At 34.3% G+C, this 16,006-nt stretch overlaps 1 protein-coding gene across 5 annotated transcripts; it reads right to left on the reverse strand.

Annotated features, from left to right (window-relative positions):
* Positions 1–8,804: 8,804 nt before the first annotated feature.
* On the reverse strand, positions 8,805–15,933 carry LOC149147382 (uncharacterized). 5 transcript variants are annotated; one of them, XR_016262308.1, is made up of 7 exons: positions 15,057–15,933; positions 14,617–14,659; positions 11,865–11,891; positions 11,666–11,764; positions 10,711–10,919; positions 10,329–10,447; positions 8,805–9,159 (listed from the first exon to the last, which is right to left on the reverse strand). XR_016262308.1 is itself a non-coding variant. In XM_089438360.1 (6 exons), the coding sequence occupies exons 1-6, from the start codon at positions 15,071–15,073 to the stop codon at positions 10,432–10,434; spliced, it is 411 nt and encodes a 136-aa protein (XP_089294486.1). In that variant the 5' UTR covers positions 15,074–15,933; the 3' UTR covers positions 9,169–10,431. The 5 variants fall into 5 exon arrangements, 2 of the variants coding, with proteins under 2 accessions (XP_089294486.1, XP_089294487.1); XR_016262309.1 differs by lacking the exon at positions 14,617–14,659; XR_016262310.1 differs by lacking the exon at positions 10,711–10,919.
* Positions 15,934–16,006: the final 73 nt, after the last annotated feature.

Genomic DNA, 16,006 nt, shown 5'->3' on the forward strand with positions numbered 1-16,006 from the left:
CAAGCATATTGCCAATCTCGGCCCTACTTACTGATCCAGTTGCAGATTTGTTTGCTCTGATGAGAGAAGGATCTCTATGCCTTTTTCCAGTTTTAGATTTTCCTCTTGAGAGATGGAAACACAGCTCTGCTATATCATGAAGTGGAAGTTGAGATATGTCTCATTTTCCCATCATGTGCAAAATATCTATCCATTAATCTCTAATGGCTTTTAATAGAAAGGATTTTAGGGTTTCCTCATCTAAGTTACTCATTTTTGCTCTTTTCAGGTTGTATTGGAATCTTTCAAGTAAATCCTCCAAGTTTTTATCTTCTCTTTGCACCATTTTAAATACTCATGCTTGTGGTTGGTGGGCATACAATAGTCCAGGTATCTATCCAAAAGTATTTGTTTCATATCATTCCAAGTCCTAATGGATTGAGTGAGTAATCCCATGAACCATTTCAAAGCAGCTCCTTTAAATGTTGAAGGAAACAGTTTGAGTTTTTGAGAGTCTTCCAGATAATCATAAGTTCGACAAACGACCTCAAACTCAAATAGAAATGTTTCAGGATCCTCATTTCTTAACCCATGAAAGTTTGGGAGGACAGATGGTGAAATATTTTTCATTGTTGCTCGAGAATCCTCATCGACTATAGGAAATCCGAATGAGTTATCTCCATCCCTATTTCCCCCATTGTTACCTCTACCTCCTCCATTATTTCCTCCTCCCCCTCCTCTACCTCTACCTCTACCAAATCCGTTAACTACCTCCTCTGTCATGATAGCTTCCTCAGAGATTTCAGAGTCCTCTGGTTCCTCTACTAATGGAGAATGAGGAATTTCTCCCTCTTCTTCCTTAAGTGATTCTACTTCTTCAATTACAATGTGTCTCCCTATAGAAGGAAAGAAGGGATCTTTTCCTAATTCAGATTCGATAGATGGTGTGGAAGAGTCTCCTAACTCAACTACTGCCTCTTGAATTCCAGGAATCGTAGGGCTAAGAGTGTGGGATGGAGATGATGGAGGTGTCTCTTGTCTATTCCTTGAAGTAGATGGAGTTGTAAAAATCGAACTCTTGGCTCTGGCTAAAAACATTCCCCTAGAATCTCTTGCTCTATGCATGTCATTTTTATTTTTCTTCAAGTCAGGCTAATAATTCTCTTTCTGATCTTCCAGGTCACTCTAGGTGCAAGAAGTGAGCATACTCAAGAAACTATTAAACCAATAACTTTCTCTTTTCTGATCCTCCAGGTCACGCTAAGTGCAAGAGGAGAGCATACTTTGAGAGGTTATCAATTTTCCTTTCTTGAAAAATTTTTATTATATATATATATTTTTTAAGAAATTCGCTACCTAGTTTCACTTCCCCGGCAACGGCGCCAAAATGTTTGGTTAATTTAGTGTTCTAAATGGCTAATTAAAATGTAAATCTAGGATTCGTAAACTGACGAAGTGAACTGTACTATATGTACAAGATAACCATTTTCTTAGTCTTTTGTCGTTTTTTAGCTTTTTTTAGTTTGTTTTTGGTTTATCTTCTATGGATTCCCTAGTGTGTGATGGCGAAATTGAAAGTTAAATATGGATGGTAATGGTGATTTCTACAGTGATTTTTCAAACTTAAAAGTTTTCAAAAAGAAAGCTCCAAACTGACTGTAATGAAATCAATTCTCAAAAGGAAATAAATGTACCAAAACAGTGAACTAGTGACAATGGCCCAGTATCCTTACTGCTGTATGAAAAAGAAAGTAAAAACTGAACTTAAAGCAACTCAAAGACTGAAAGCAAAGCAACTAAATCACACTACTTCAACCCCCGTTCTGACCCTTCAACTTTCAACTCAATCTGTATATAGGAAGTAATCATGAACAAGCTGAGTAATATGATATCTAAATTGCAGGAAATTAAATTGCATAAAAGGAAACTAAGATTTTAACTACTCATTCATATTTCGACTCTTGAAAATGACATAAGTAATTCAATCTCTAACTTGCAGGAAAGCAAACTAAATCATACTACAATAAGTAATATTTTGATTCCTTACTAATAGAGTCACTTGACTATAGAAAGAAAATCATAAACAGATGAGTAATATGATGTCTAAGTAGCAGAAAAGTAAATAAGCAAAAACGCAATTTAAAAGATGACAGTGCTGGAATTAAACTCAGGAAATGAAAATCAGCAGAAAGGACAAGATCTCATGTCAGTAGTTATCAAAAAAATATGTAAATCTGTCCGGGCTACCTACAACAAAACCTGTAAAAGAAGCACTGATCAGCTAACAGTTATAAAAGAAAACATAAAGGAAATATGGACAGCAATGAACATCAGAACATCACAATATATATACAAACAATTATTTAAAAACAATAAATGAAAGCAAGTAAGAAACTATACAAAGATTTGGTGTACAGGGGCCCTCTGCAACCTCGCCCAGTGAATCACTTAGTCATAAATCAGATTCAGAAAAGCTGTCTTCTCATGTATTTAAAGTGTAGTAATAAAACAAAGTGAAACACAGTACAGTGGGCTGATGACAACAGTCAAAATTACATTTCCAAAGCTAACTACTCAGCGTATATCAACGCGTTATTTATAAGTAAAGGCGCTGCAACTAATTCCTAGATTTGATGCTGCCAAGAGACACGTAAATCTCTTTGACCCGAGATCTAGCGTGATGGTCATCATGACAGTTGAATCCATGGAGTGGTGGCTGCTCGATTCAGTTCATGGGCTGCTCTACAGGTGTGTCAGTACCTCCGGAAACTAGGATCGTGCCACGCAAACCTTCAAGTAGGAAAAACAGAGTTGTGCCACCGCAAAACTCCTCATTTGACCCTTCCTTTGACCATCGTTGACCACGACCGTTTATGAGTGATTTGGCTAATCTGAGGGAAAACGCTCCATGTACACATCACTTGCAGCTTACCCATGTGGTCGATTTCTCTATTGGACACCTGTAGCATTGCGTTTAACAAAATGGTTGCGGAAACCTAGGCTAGCTGCGGAAAGTGACAAGTTTCCGCAGCTGCTTGAACAAAAATATAAATCAAACAACAGCCATAAACATAATTAGGAAACCATTTCATAAGCTCTTTTTAGACTAATATGCAACGATTTGACAGCTATAAACTGGGACCCTCAGAACACCATAGCAGAGACAATATACAAGTGGAGAACAAGTTGTCCGTGGAAAGAAAAAAGAAATCACTTGGTGATCAAAGCACGCTGTATCAGAGGGAACCAAGGTTGTCACCAAGTTCACCAGCGCTTGAGCGGGGTGTTTTCTTTGGGTCCATTTCAATGGTGTCTTTTGACGCCACCATTGCTATGGAGCTTTGAATGTGGCCTTTGAGCTTTTCTCTGCCGTTTTTAGTTCCACTGCGGTGGTAAATCTTTCTATTTCGGAACTCATGATTGCTTCTTGTGTCTGCTTTTTAGATTCATGGAGTCTACCAGCATTTCAGGTTTTATTTTATTTCATTTTATTTTTCTTTGTTTGGTGGATAGCTCGTTATTTTGTAAGGCAGCGAATCGGTAGCTGCAATTGCTGATCTTCTCAACGGCAAGGGTCTGGATTCTGGTGCTCCTATTATACAACTAGCCTTAACCCTTGGTGGAGTTGGTGATGTGGAGTGATTTAAGGTTACTTACAATAGTGGAGTCGGCGTGTTCAACCGGTGAACACTCTGCTGGTTTCCTACCGGCCTCTTTTCATTGGTTGTTGTGAGCTAATTTTAAGGGCTGGTCTAACCATGAACGGCCATTTTCTTATGGACTGTGTTTTGTTGCGTTTGGATTGTTTTTTAATGCTGAAAATGGTTTTCAGCACTCTAGAAATTCCTGGAGCATTCAAACTCTGGAGCATTCATTACAGATTAAATGAATGATGGCTGTAACTTGAATGAAAAAATTTAGATTTAAGGAAAAATGAAAAAAACAGGCAAATTCAAAAGTGAACGGCTGCAACCTAAATTTAGAAGAAGAAAAAAAATTAAACTTTTATTATAAAAATATGCTTCTTTTCTTTTTTGGGGATCGGCATATTTCCAGTTCTTTGCTGCTGAATTAGTATTAATGTCTTGTTGTTTTAGCAGTGGTGTGGGAGTTCAATTTTAACTTGTTTGTGGTTGGGTTGACAACCCATACGAAAGTGAAATCATATGTGCACATTTTGTGCTCTGACATGTAGCGGATAGAACGATGAACCACTGCACTCTGGTTTGTTTGTTTGTTTTTTAATTAATATTAATTATGTTTGATAATTATTTTTGGTTTTTTATTGTTATTAAATAATTTTTAGTTAAAATTGGTAAGGTTTTGTTTGTTTATAATATGTGAAATTACACAAATAAATATTTTCTAAATATAATTATAGTTGTCTTTTAAAGTACTTTTTGGTCTGTTTAATTTGGTAATATTGTGTGTCAAATTCTAAACTAAGGTTGTTTTTTTGAATTTTAAAATAAAATTGAATAGAAAAAAAATTGTTTGAAATGGTAAAGGATTTTCTCACTTTAAAAAAATTATGTCTTAAAAGATTTGATCAGTTATAATTTTATTAGTCACAATTTTAGGCAGATTTGAAATAGAGTTGGTTTACAATGCCACTTTTTTCTTTTCTTTTTTGTTATTTGTTCTTTCTTTATTTTGGGTGTTTTTGGTGTTGGAATTTGGTAAAATTTTTGATGTAAAATCTTTTCTATTATTTAAATTGGTTTTTTTGAATGTATATATGGTATTAGGACCATGAAAAATCTTGATGGCACTTCTATTTTGTAAGGTTTGTGCCCTCTATTTTGCAGGGTTTATCTATCAATTTTTTGGTTTCAATGAATTGCTACTGATTTTAGAAAAAAAAGTTAGATTGGAAAAATCCACTAGAAAAACTTTCAAAAATCTTGTTGATTTTAGAAAAAATAGATTGGAAAAATCCACTAGAAAAAATTTCAAAAAAGGCACTAAAGACAATTCCATTTAGAATTATAATGAATTTAAATTTATTAGATATTATTTTTGGGACTCAACTGGGTTAAGTAAGTCATTCATAAGACTTCTTAAGAGGTCACCCATCTTAGATTGTCTTTGGTTCAAATGTGCTTAACTTTGGAGTTTTTCTCACAATCAAGTCCACTTAGCTTGTTACTCCATTTGCAAAACTTTACTAAATATTGTGCCTTGTGAACCATTCAAGTAGAGTTCCCTTTGCTTTTTTGAATTTAAATTTGTTTAATTATTAATAGATTTGTAATTTAAATAAATTTAAATTTATTTAATTATTAATAAATTTAAAATTAAAATGAATTTAAGTTTGTTTAATTATTAATTTTATGTTTCTATTTTTATTTTATTTTTATAAGTTATTTTAATCAAAATATTTTATTAGCAATTATAATTATTTCTATTATTTAAACTGTAACTAAATGACCCATCAATCGATCAAGATGATGATTATTTTTTTTTTACAAAGTCAGGTGCTATATTAAGGTCTGAAATAAAATAGAGGAGTCAAATCTCCGAAGATACAATAAGTGCTGGAAACAGCTTGGGTCAATAGAGTTACAAAATGAGACTATCTCTATTACCCTTTTCCTGCTTGTTCTGATTCTAAAACTACTATAGCTGCTATAGATCCTTACGAACTGTCCTAACCAAAATTTACATTTAAAGACCATTTTAGTTGATTTCGATATGGCTAATTTGTCTTGCAGTAGACTCCTCCAGGTTCTGGTCTGCTTCTGGTTGTTTGGCACTTGAGGAGCTTGGTGTCGCTTTGTTTCGTTTATCCATCATCCATTGCAGTATTGAAATTGATTCTTCTGCATGGCTGCAGCGATTTGCTAAATGACGAAACTGTTCATGCAATGAAGACACCCTGTGCAAAAATAGATCTATTTCAGCTCTGTATTTTTCATTTAGAATGCGGTTCTGGTCTTCCAACCTTGTTTCGAGGATCTTTTGCTGATTCTCCAAAATGCGCTGCTGGGCTCTAACTTCTTCGAGTTCTGCTTGCAAATCTGAACAATGCAGGCAATCTTCACTTCGGTCCATTGGGATTGATAAGGGGGTAAAGAAACAGGGAGGGAGCAAAGTGGTAAAAACGCGGCAGTCAAACAGAGCGGGGGAGATAAGAAGGGCAGCGGGAATTAAGATTAGAAGAAGAGACCAGGTAGCACATAAAGCAGGGGAAGTATACAGAGGAGCGGACTTTGGGGCGCTATGGATGAGAAGCGCAACATAAATCCAGATCAGCTGAGAGGAGCATCTGCTTACTATACTCCAGACATTCGAACCCGAGCAATCGCTGAGGTTAAGGCAGAGTAGAGGGAGCTTTCTGCAAGAACCAAGGGACAAGAGAGGTTTCCCTCTATTCGTGAATCCCTCTCTTTCCCACTGCAAGCCTCTCTTGTCCCCTGGTTCTTGCAAAAAGTTCCCTCTACTCTGCCTTAACCTCAGCGATTGCTCGGGTTCGAATGCCTGGAGTATAGTAAGCAAATGCTCCTCTCAGCTGATCTGGATTTATGTTGCGCTTCTCATCCATAGCGCCCCAAAGTCTGCTCCTCTGTATACTTCCCCTGCTTTATGTGCTACCTAGTCTCTTCTTTTAATTTTAATTCCCGTTGCCCTTCTTATCTCCCCCGCTCTGTTTGACTGCCACGTTTTTAACACTCTGCTCCCACCTTCCCGTTTCTTTACCCCCTTATCAATCCCAATGGACCGAAGTGAAAATTGCCTGCATTGTTCAAATTTGCAAGCAGAACTCGAAGAAGTTAAAGCCCAACATCGCATTTTGGAGAATCAGCAAAAGATCCTCGAAACAAGGTTGGAAGACCAGAACCGCATTTAAATGAAAAATACAGAGCTGAAATAGATCTGTTTTTGCACAGGGTGTCTTCATTGCATGAACAGTTTCGTCATTTAGCAAATCGCTGCAGCCATGCAGAAAAATCAATTTCAATACTGCAATGGATGATGGATAAACGAAACAAAGCGGCACCAAGCTCCTCAAGTGCCAAACAACCAAAAGCGGACCAGAACCCGGAGGAGTCTACTGCAAGACAAATTAGCCATATAGAAATCAACTAAAATGGTCTTTAAATGTAAATTTTGGTTAGGACAGTTCGTAAGAATCTATAGCAGCTATAGTAGTTTTAGAATCAAAACAAGCAGGAAAAGGGTAATAGAGATAGTCTCATTTTGTAACTATATTGACCCAGGCTGTTTCCGGCACTTATTGTATCTTCGGAGATTTGACTCCTCTATTTTATTTCAGACCTTAATATAGCACCCGACTTTGTAAAAAAATAGTAATCATCATCTTGATCGATTGATGGGTCATTTAGTTACAGTTTAAATAATAGAAATAATTATAATTGCTAATAAAATATTTTGATTAAAATAACTTATATAAAAATAAAATAAAAATAAAAACATGAAATTAATAATTAAACAAACTTAAATTCATTTTAATTTTAAATTTATTAATAATTAAATAAATTTAAATTTATTTAAATTACAAATTTATTAATAATTAAACAAATTTAAATTCAAAAAAAAACAAAGGGAACTCTACTTGAATGGTTCACAAAGCACAATATTTAATAAAATTTTGCAAATAGAGTAACAAGCTAAGTGGACTTGATTGTGAGAAAAACTCCAAAGTTAAGCACACTTGAACCAAAAGCAATCTAAGATGGGTGACCTCTTAAGAAGTCTTATGAATGACTTACTTAACCCAGTTGAATCCCAAAAATAATATCTAATAAATTTAAATTCATTATAATTCTAAATGGAATTGTCTTTAGTGCCATTTTTTGGAAGTTTTTCTAGTGGATTTTTCCAATCTATTTTTTCTAAAATCAACAAGATTTTTGAAAGTTTTTCTAGTGGATTTTTCCAATCTAACTTCTTTTTTTCTAAAATCAGTAGCAATTCATTGAAACCAAAAAATCCCAAAAATAATATCTAATAAATTTAAATTCATTATAATTCTAAATGGAATTGTCTTTAGTGCCATTTTTTGGAAGTTTTTCTAGTGGATTTTTCCAATCTATTTTTTCTAAAATCAACAAGATTTTTGAAAGTTTTTCTAGTGGATTTTTCCAATCTAACTTTTTTTTTCTAAAATCAGTAGCAATTCATTGAAACTAAAAAATTGATAGATAAACCCTGCAAAATAGAAGGCACAAACCTTACAAAATAGAAGTGTCATCAAGATTTTTCATGGTCCTAAAACCATATATACATTCAAAAAAACCAATTTAAATAATAGAAAAGATTTTACATCAAAAAATTTACCAAATTCCAACACCAAAAACACCCAAAATAAAGAAAGAACAAATAACAAAAAAAAATTTAAATAATAGAAAAGATTTTACATCAAAAATTTTACCAACTTCCAACACCAAAAACACCCAAAATAAAGAAAGAACAAATAACAAAAAAAAAGTGGCACTGTAGACAACTCTATTTCAAATCTACCTAAAATTGTGACTAATAAAATTATAACTGATCAAATCTTTTAAGACATAATTTTTTTAAAATGAGAAAATCCTATACCATTTCAAACAATTTTTTCTCTATTCAATTTTATTTTAAAATTCATAAAAACAACCCTAGTTTAGAATGACACACAATATTACCAAATTAAACGGACCAAAAATTACTTACAAAAAACAACTATAATTATATTTAGAAAATATTTATGTGTAATTTCACATATTATAAACAAACAAAACCTTACCAATTTTAACCAAATATTATTTAATAACAATAAAAAACCAAAAATAATTATTAAACATAATTAATATTTATTAAAAAACAAACAAACAAAGTGCAGTGGTCCATCGTTCTATCCACTACCGGTCAGAGCACAAAATGTGCACATATGATTTCACTTTCGTATGGGTTGTCAATCCATCCACAGACAAGTTAAAATCGAACTCCCACACCACTGCTAAAACAAGTGCTACATGCAATCGGTAGTCCCTGCCGTGAGCTGATGACCCACCCCATTTATTAACCCAAGGAAACAAACTGCATTTTGTGTTTGTTGTTGCTCAAATTAGCACCCTTACAAATTTCCTGACCATGGTGACGCAGGGTAATATGATTTGCCTTTCATTTTAGGTCAATTCCTTGAAAACATGGAGGTTGCCACCGTCTATGGAAGCAAACCTGTCAAATAGACCAATGCCCAATAAGTGATAAGATGCCTTAAGAGCATTTAAACCAAACCTTGTTGCTGTCCACAGATAACAGATCTAATTTATGATAAAAATATGCAAGAAACGCAGGTTTCGAGAAAGGAAAAGTACCAATCGTTACAAGTCTTCTCCTAAATCTTATCTACTAATCTTATCTACTACTTTCGTTTTTTTACTTTGTAAGGCTGATTGCCATTTTTACGGCATTGTTTCTGGCACTTTGTAAGGCTGATTGCCATTTTTACGGCATTGTTTCTGGCAAGATAGTCTGTGGAGCAGCCCTTTTGGGTATTTCTGCAGTTCGTTTCGAAAAGACGGTATGCTGAGCCTCTATGGCTCTTCGTTGAATTATTCGAATAATGGAGTGCAACAAGACTATAAGGCTTTGAAGACATCACCCACTTGTGTTGTCTCATGGAAATTGATTTCGCAAAATTAAGTTAACCTTCTAAGAAAGAATTGGCCGACAAATTTAGCGTTTCGTTGGGTATTTTAGATGAGATATGAATTTCGCTAAAGTTCTTTCACTGAATTTAAATGGAGAAGCATTAGCCGGAAGAACTTATTTAGAATGTAGTAGCTAGGTGGAAGCGTTGATTTAGTTTTGATTCGCTCGGCGGTGGCTGCGTGTAAAATCGCGGAGTAGCCCGTTAACGAGGCCCTGTGCACGCCAATAAAATGAAAATACGCATCGCCTCTAATACTTACACGCAAAGGCCTCCATCCTACAATCAAGCTTAGCAATTAAACTTAAAAAGTTGCCTTCAGTATAAGACGAGTGCCAGAAATAGCGGCAATGTTTAAATTCGCTAAGCTTCTGAAAAAAAGATCCAAATATATTTAAAGATCTGAGACAGTAAGATGCAGTCTGCAAACTAATGTACATCAATGGACATGAATAGTTATTCATATGTTCAGCCCAGCTTAAAGCTGCGGAAAATTATCAATCCCTTTTTTTGCCTAGTATTATCACTCCACCTTAAATCAGGATAAAATATTTGCTATTATTATCACTCCAATTTAATGTTGCAGCTCTTATCATCGGTCCAAGCTAAAATCGCAGAAATTGTTCAAATCTGAGGGAAAAAAAGCATGTCTTTGTGAAGTAAACTATGAAAATAAAGAAAATGCAACAGCTACCTGGAAATTTAGATGATCGGAAGATAAGTCGAGCATTGTCCCTCAGCAGTACCTCGAAGTATTGCTGTACATAAAAATGACTTCCTTAACGTTGCAGGTATTATCACTTCACCTTAAAGCTGCACACAATAAAATATTTACTGTTATTACCATTCCACCGTAAAGCTGCCGAAAATATTTACTATTATTATAGCTCCGCCTTAAAGCTATATTGCTCGTATCATCGCTTCGCCTTAAAACTATATTGCTCGTATCATCGCTTCAACCTAGAATCTCAGAACCTATAAAATGACTTTTTCAAGTTCTGGAAACATTATAAAATTCGAGCGGATTTGATAAAAAAAAGGAGTCCAAAGACCAGGGAGGCGATTCTGGCATTTACATGTAGTATAGGTTTCTTCCAACCGATCTGTCATGAGCCGGTGAAAAAGTGGGAATACGCAAACTAGATGCAGGAGTCCCCTTAGATAATTTCTTGAAATTATCTGCGTCATTTTTCTTGCCTAGCTCCTCAAAATAGTCTTTATTCTCTGGTATGTTCACGGGCTTTGTGTGGTTTGACCGATCCTTGCTTCCAGAGAGCTGCTTTTTCTAGAACAATAAGACAAATTTACATTGTTGTATATCTATTAAAGTAGCTACAATAATATAACTTTACATTATTTACATTATTATATATGAGCTAAAGTAAGTTCAAGGTTTGTTTTTGATATCTTTGTTGATGATGAATTTGATTTTCATTAACTTTACATTATTATATATGAGTTAAAGTAAGTTCAAGAGTTTGGTCTAATAGTTTAAATTATAACAAAAAAAAATGATATGGTTGTTGATGATGAATTAGATTCTCTTTGATTTCCTTAAAATAAACCCTTTTAAAAAAATGTTACTAATATGGTTGTTGATGATGAATTAGGCTCTCTTTGATTTCCTTAAAATAGACCTTTTAATTAGATTAATAGATAGCCATCCACAAAATATGGAAAGCACTCAGATTTCCGAACTTTCATTTCAAACAAACCCCTTAATTAGATAAAGTAGAGGGCTATCCACAAAATATGGAAAGCACTCAAATTTCCCTACTTTCATTTCAAACAAACCCCTTGGTTAGATAAAGTAGATAACCATCCACAAAATATGGAAAGTACTCAGATTTATGGAAAGTACTCAGATTTCCCATCAGATTTCAAGAAAAAGAAATATTATATATATCCATTAAAGTTACTTTATACGGTTCTATATCCATTAAAAGTTATATCAGATTGCAATGGAAAGATAACTCGGATAGGATATGCAAGAAGACTACTGTTATGTCAAATTCATATCAACCATCATACCTCGGGAGAAGATTTCGCTTTCCTTGTCTTCCGCCACGTGCGGATGTGGCCATAATATAAAGTTTGCCAAACTAGGACCACTGTGGTAATTGTATATACCTGCACAGATTAAAATAAACAGGGAATCTTGATAAATAAAACAAGAATATGAGAATACATATAGAAACCAAAAGAGTGTATACAATCAAATTGTATTTACCAGTACGGTATAGAACTGTGTTGGGAGCTGCATAAAAAATCAGAATGGAACTGTTAGCAAAATAAAGATAAGCTCATACACGTAATATATTCGTACTAATTGCATAGTTCACTGATAAATATTATAGAAATACAAACACATCATTAAACAAAAAAAGATTGAGAAGCAAACAAAAAAAGATTGAGAAGCAAGCCTACACGTACTCTTAGGCAGTTGCGTTCCAGCCAAACATTATAATAGGGAAAGAATCTTGAATGTAGATACGTTATAATACACGCAGGAATGTTGGATTTGAAAGTGGGTGTTTATTTTTGTCGTTGAGAATTAAAATCCTGGCGGTGCAGGCGATTCGCCCTATGGCAACAGAGCACTAGGGCACTAGGTGTCGTTAAAGCTGTGGGTCACTCTGCACGCTGAAGTTATCATGCGCGCGCTAGAGCCCACTGGTCGTGATGATTTTTACACAGACTACGAAACTTTAAATCTTCTTTATTGATATTGGAACCTGGTACACTTGCGGATAACGATAACATGAAAGAGGGCGACAAATTTGGTTTATTTACGTTTTTTCTTACCTCTAACTGAGGTCATTAGGATAACCAGGATTCTCAAAAGTGGAGCCCTTCTAAACTATAACAGTGTCATATTTAACAGTGCTAAATCAGACAACTCAAGGAGACCACTTCCTGATTGAGTGGGAATAAGTTAATCTTTTATCGAATAGAACTATTTTATGGTTAGAAAATTGTTTGAATTTGGAAAATGTAAATATGGCAAGATGAAATTTCAATCATCGATGAAATTAAATATGTATGGATGAAATTTATGGTTTTAAATTTAAGAGGATTTAGTTGGTTTATATTTAATAGTTAGATTAGCAATGAGGATGGTTATTATCAATAGTTATTAGTTGTTAAAAGTTATAATTAAATTTTGTTAGAAATCACAGTTAATTTATCATTATTATTAAAAAAAATCATGTCCTTTGAAAAAGAAAATCAAATCACTTAGAATAATTTATTTAAGTTTAGTTCATATTAAAATTAAAATTATTTAAGTGTGGTTTATAATCAAATTACTTAGAATAATTTATTTAAGTTTAGTTCATATTAAAATTAAAATTATTTAAGTGTGGTTTATATTAGAATTATTAAAGTGTGGTTCATATTACATTCATTCATGGTGATGGTCTAAAATTAAGAAAACTAGACCACATCCCTCTCTATATTGTGGGGCATTAACTTGTTAATATATTTTCTTATATTCAATGAAAATCAACTGTTGGACCATTAACTGTTAATCTATTTTTTTATATTCAATTTAATCTATTTTCTTATATTCAATGAAAATTGACTGTTCATGTTAATTAATCTATTTTCTTATATTCAATGAAAATCAACTCTTAACCATCGGCAACCATATGACAAAGATCAACTCTTACACTGTCTACAACCATATAACTAAGAAGATCAACTCTTACACTGTCTACAACCATATAACTAAGATCAACTCTTAACCATATGCACTCTTAATAGACAGCTAACCTATTAATCCATTTCTTTATATCTATTTTCTTATATTCAATGAAAATCAACTGTTCAAGTTAATTAATCTATTCTCTTATATTCGATGAAAATCAACTCTTACCCATCTGCAACCCTATGACAAAGATCAACTCTTAGACTGTCTACAACCATATGACTAAGATCAACTCTTAACCATATGCACTCTTAATAAACGGCTAACCTATTAATCCATTTCTTTATATCTAAAAGTGATCTCCCTTAACACATGGATCTTGGACAATCTCATGTTAATCTATTTCCTTCATTCTAAAAACATGAACTCTTAACCAACTAAAAAAAAACTTTGTTCATTAGCTTGTTAATCAGGAAAATGAACTTTGCACAAGTCACCTGCTAACCTATTTCCCGTCAACATATTTCCTTACACGGAAAGAAGAGTAACTCAAAAAGTTAACCCTTATTCCATGACCTAATACTTAATCATGTAACGAACGCTTAGATCTGGTAATGGACTTCACACAAATCCGCTAACATACATTAGGGCGAGTTAAAATTGAAATGGACAATTTACTATTAAGAAGAAAACCCTATCACTGATGAACAGAAGCTATCAGAAGCATTTATAAAGATCCAGTGTGTGTAAGTATCTGTCTTGACAAAAAAAAAGAGAAGTAAAGGCTGCACATTCATTATAAACTCTACTCAGCAAAGGGCTTCTGTGAGCAAGACGAATTCGTCAGGAGGAATTTATGCTCTACTCAGCAAAGGGCTTCTGTGAGCAAGACGAATTCGTTAGGAGGAATTTATGAGTTAGACTGTGATTCCGCATTAAGGGTAGAACATATTTCAATATTTTAGATGACATTTATGTTTGAGTGGCCCCAACAATTCCGTACAAAGTGTAGAACATATTTCGATGTTAGAAATGACTGATTGATATATATATATATATATATACACACGAACGAGTGGCTCCCAGCAAATCGGACGATGAGGCTCCCGAGCACTAGGCTTATCCTTAAGCTCTCAAGCTCATTAAACCGATAATTAAGCTTAGTTAACTTCGTATTCAGAGACTACGGCATTTTTTCAAGTCTAATTGAGAGAAAAACCTTCGACAGCTGCAATCTATTCGGAATAGAATAGTGTTATTTTGATATTCCAGATTTTAATCGCTGATTTTGTTCTATAGTAGTAAGAGACGACCGGATTCAAAAACTACTTACAGTTGGTGGCTCCAGCAAACACCCAATAAGATTGAAAACATCCCTGCAACATTTATAGCATCTCATGAAGAACAGATTGAAAATGTAAATAAAGTTCTTAGCATGCTAACATAGATAGTTTATCCTCATTCACTAGCCTGCAGATATTCGGTGCCTGACCTTAATTATTATAATAAAAAGGAACAAATACAAAGACGAGCAGCTCTTAGATTGATGGCACATATCTCAGAACATGTTTGAGAAATTAGAACTAAACACAAATCTAAGAACATACTTGAACAAGTAAACTAAGTTCACCAACATGTTAACATCTTGAAAAAGCAAACAAAATGACATAACCAAAAGAAAAGCAGTAGACATCTATGAAGGAAAAATTCTGTGAGAACCTCTTCACCCAAAACTTCGAAAGCACCAGTTGAAAAGCTCAAAAGCCTGCTTACCCGGCAACCCATGTCATGAGAAATGCAAGCGAGACTCCCTCTGTAGATCCATTCTTGAAGTTGGTAAAAATCTGTGGAATCTCAGCAACAGCCCACACAGCTGAAAACACTGATCAACCCAAAACCCAGAGAAACATAATCCCTCACTCCTCTCACAGAGTCATTGCGATAACTCTCAAACAACCATATGCATCCTTCTCCGAAAACACAATGCGCCATGCTCGACACTCTCTGCTCCTGTTGCTCGACACCCTCTGCTCCTCTGCTCGAAAAACTAGCTGGTGGTTACGGGTGAGGTACCAGCAAGCTTGATACCACTCCTTCAGACCCTTCCGACTCCACAGCAAAAGCATGCAGAACATCTGATGTTTTCTGCGGTGGCAGGTGGCTTTGCGGTGCCAACCAAACATGGCAGATGGCACGTCCCTGGAACCAGTAACTCGGCATCCACCGTACTTTGGATCACATCATATTGCGCCAATATTTTTGCGACAACAACGGCTGCAATAAGATCCCAATTGTTTTCCAAAACCAAAACTTTGCTTAAAATTTTGTTGGAACAAAATTCCAAGCATTAAACTTAAGTTAACCTAAAAAACTGTGAAAAAAAAACAGTCGTTTATAGTTGGTCAGCAATGGAGCAATCGCAGTTGGTCAGCAATGGAGCAATCGCTTATAGTCCCAGGCAGGGACTAACAATACATTAATACTAACTCAGCAGCAAAGAACTGGAAATATGCCAATCCCCAAAAAAGACAAGAAGCATATTTTTATAATAAAAAATTAATTTTTTTCTTTTTTTCTTCTTCTTTTTCTTCTTCTAAATTTAGGTTGCAGCCGTTCACTTTTGAATTTGCCTGTTTTTTTTTCGTTTTTTTAAATCTAAATTTTTTCATTCAAGTTGCAGCCAACATTCATTTAATCTGTAATGAATGCTCCAGAGTTTGAAT

Source organism: Pinus tabuliformis, chromosome 9, assembly GCF_031772625.1.
Source record: "Pinus tabuliformis cultivar Carrire ecotype Pingquan chromosome 9, CPIR1, whole genome shotgun sequence".
NCBI classification, from domain to species: domain Eukaryota; kingdom Viridiplantae; phylum Streptophyta; class Pinopsida; order Pinales; family Pinaceae; genus Pinus; species Pinus tabuliformis.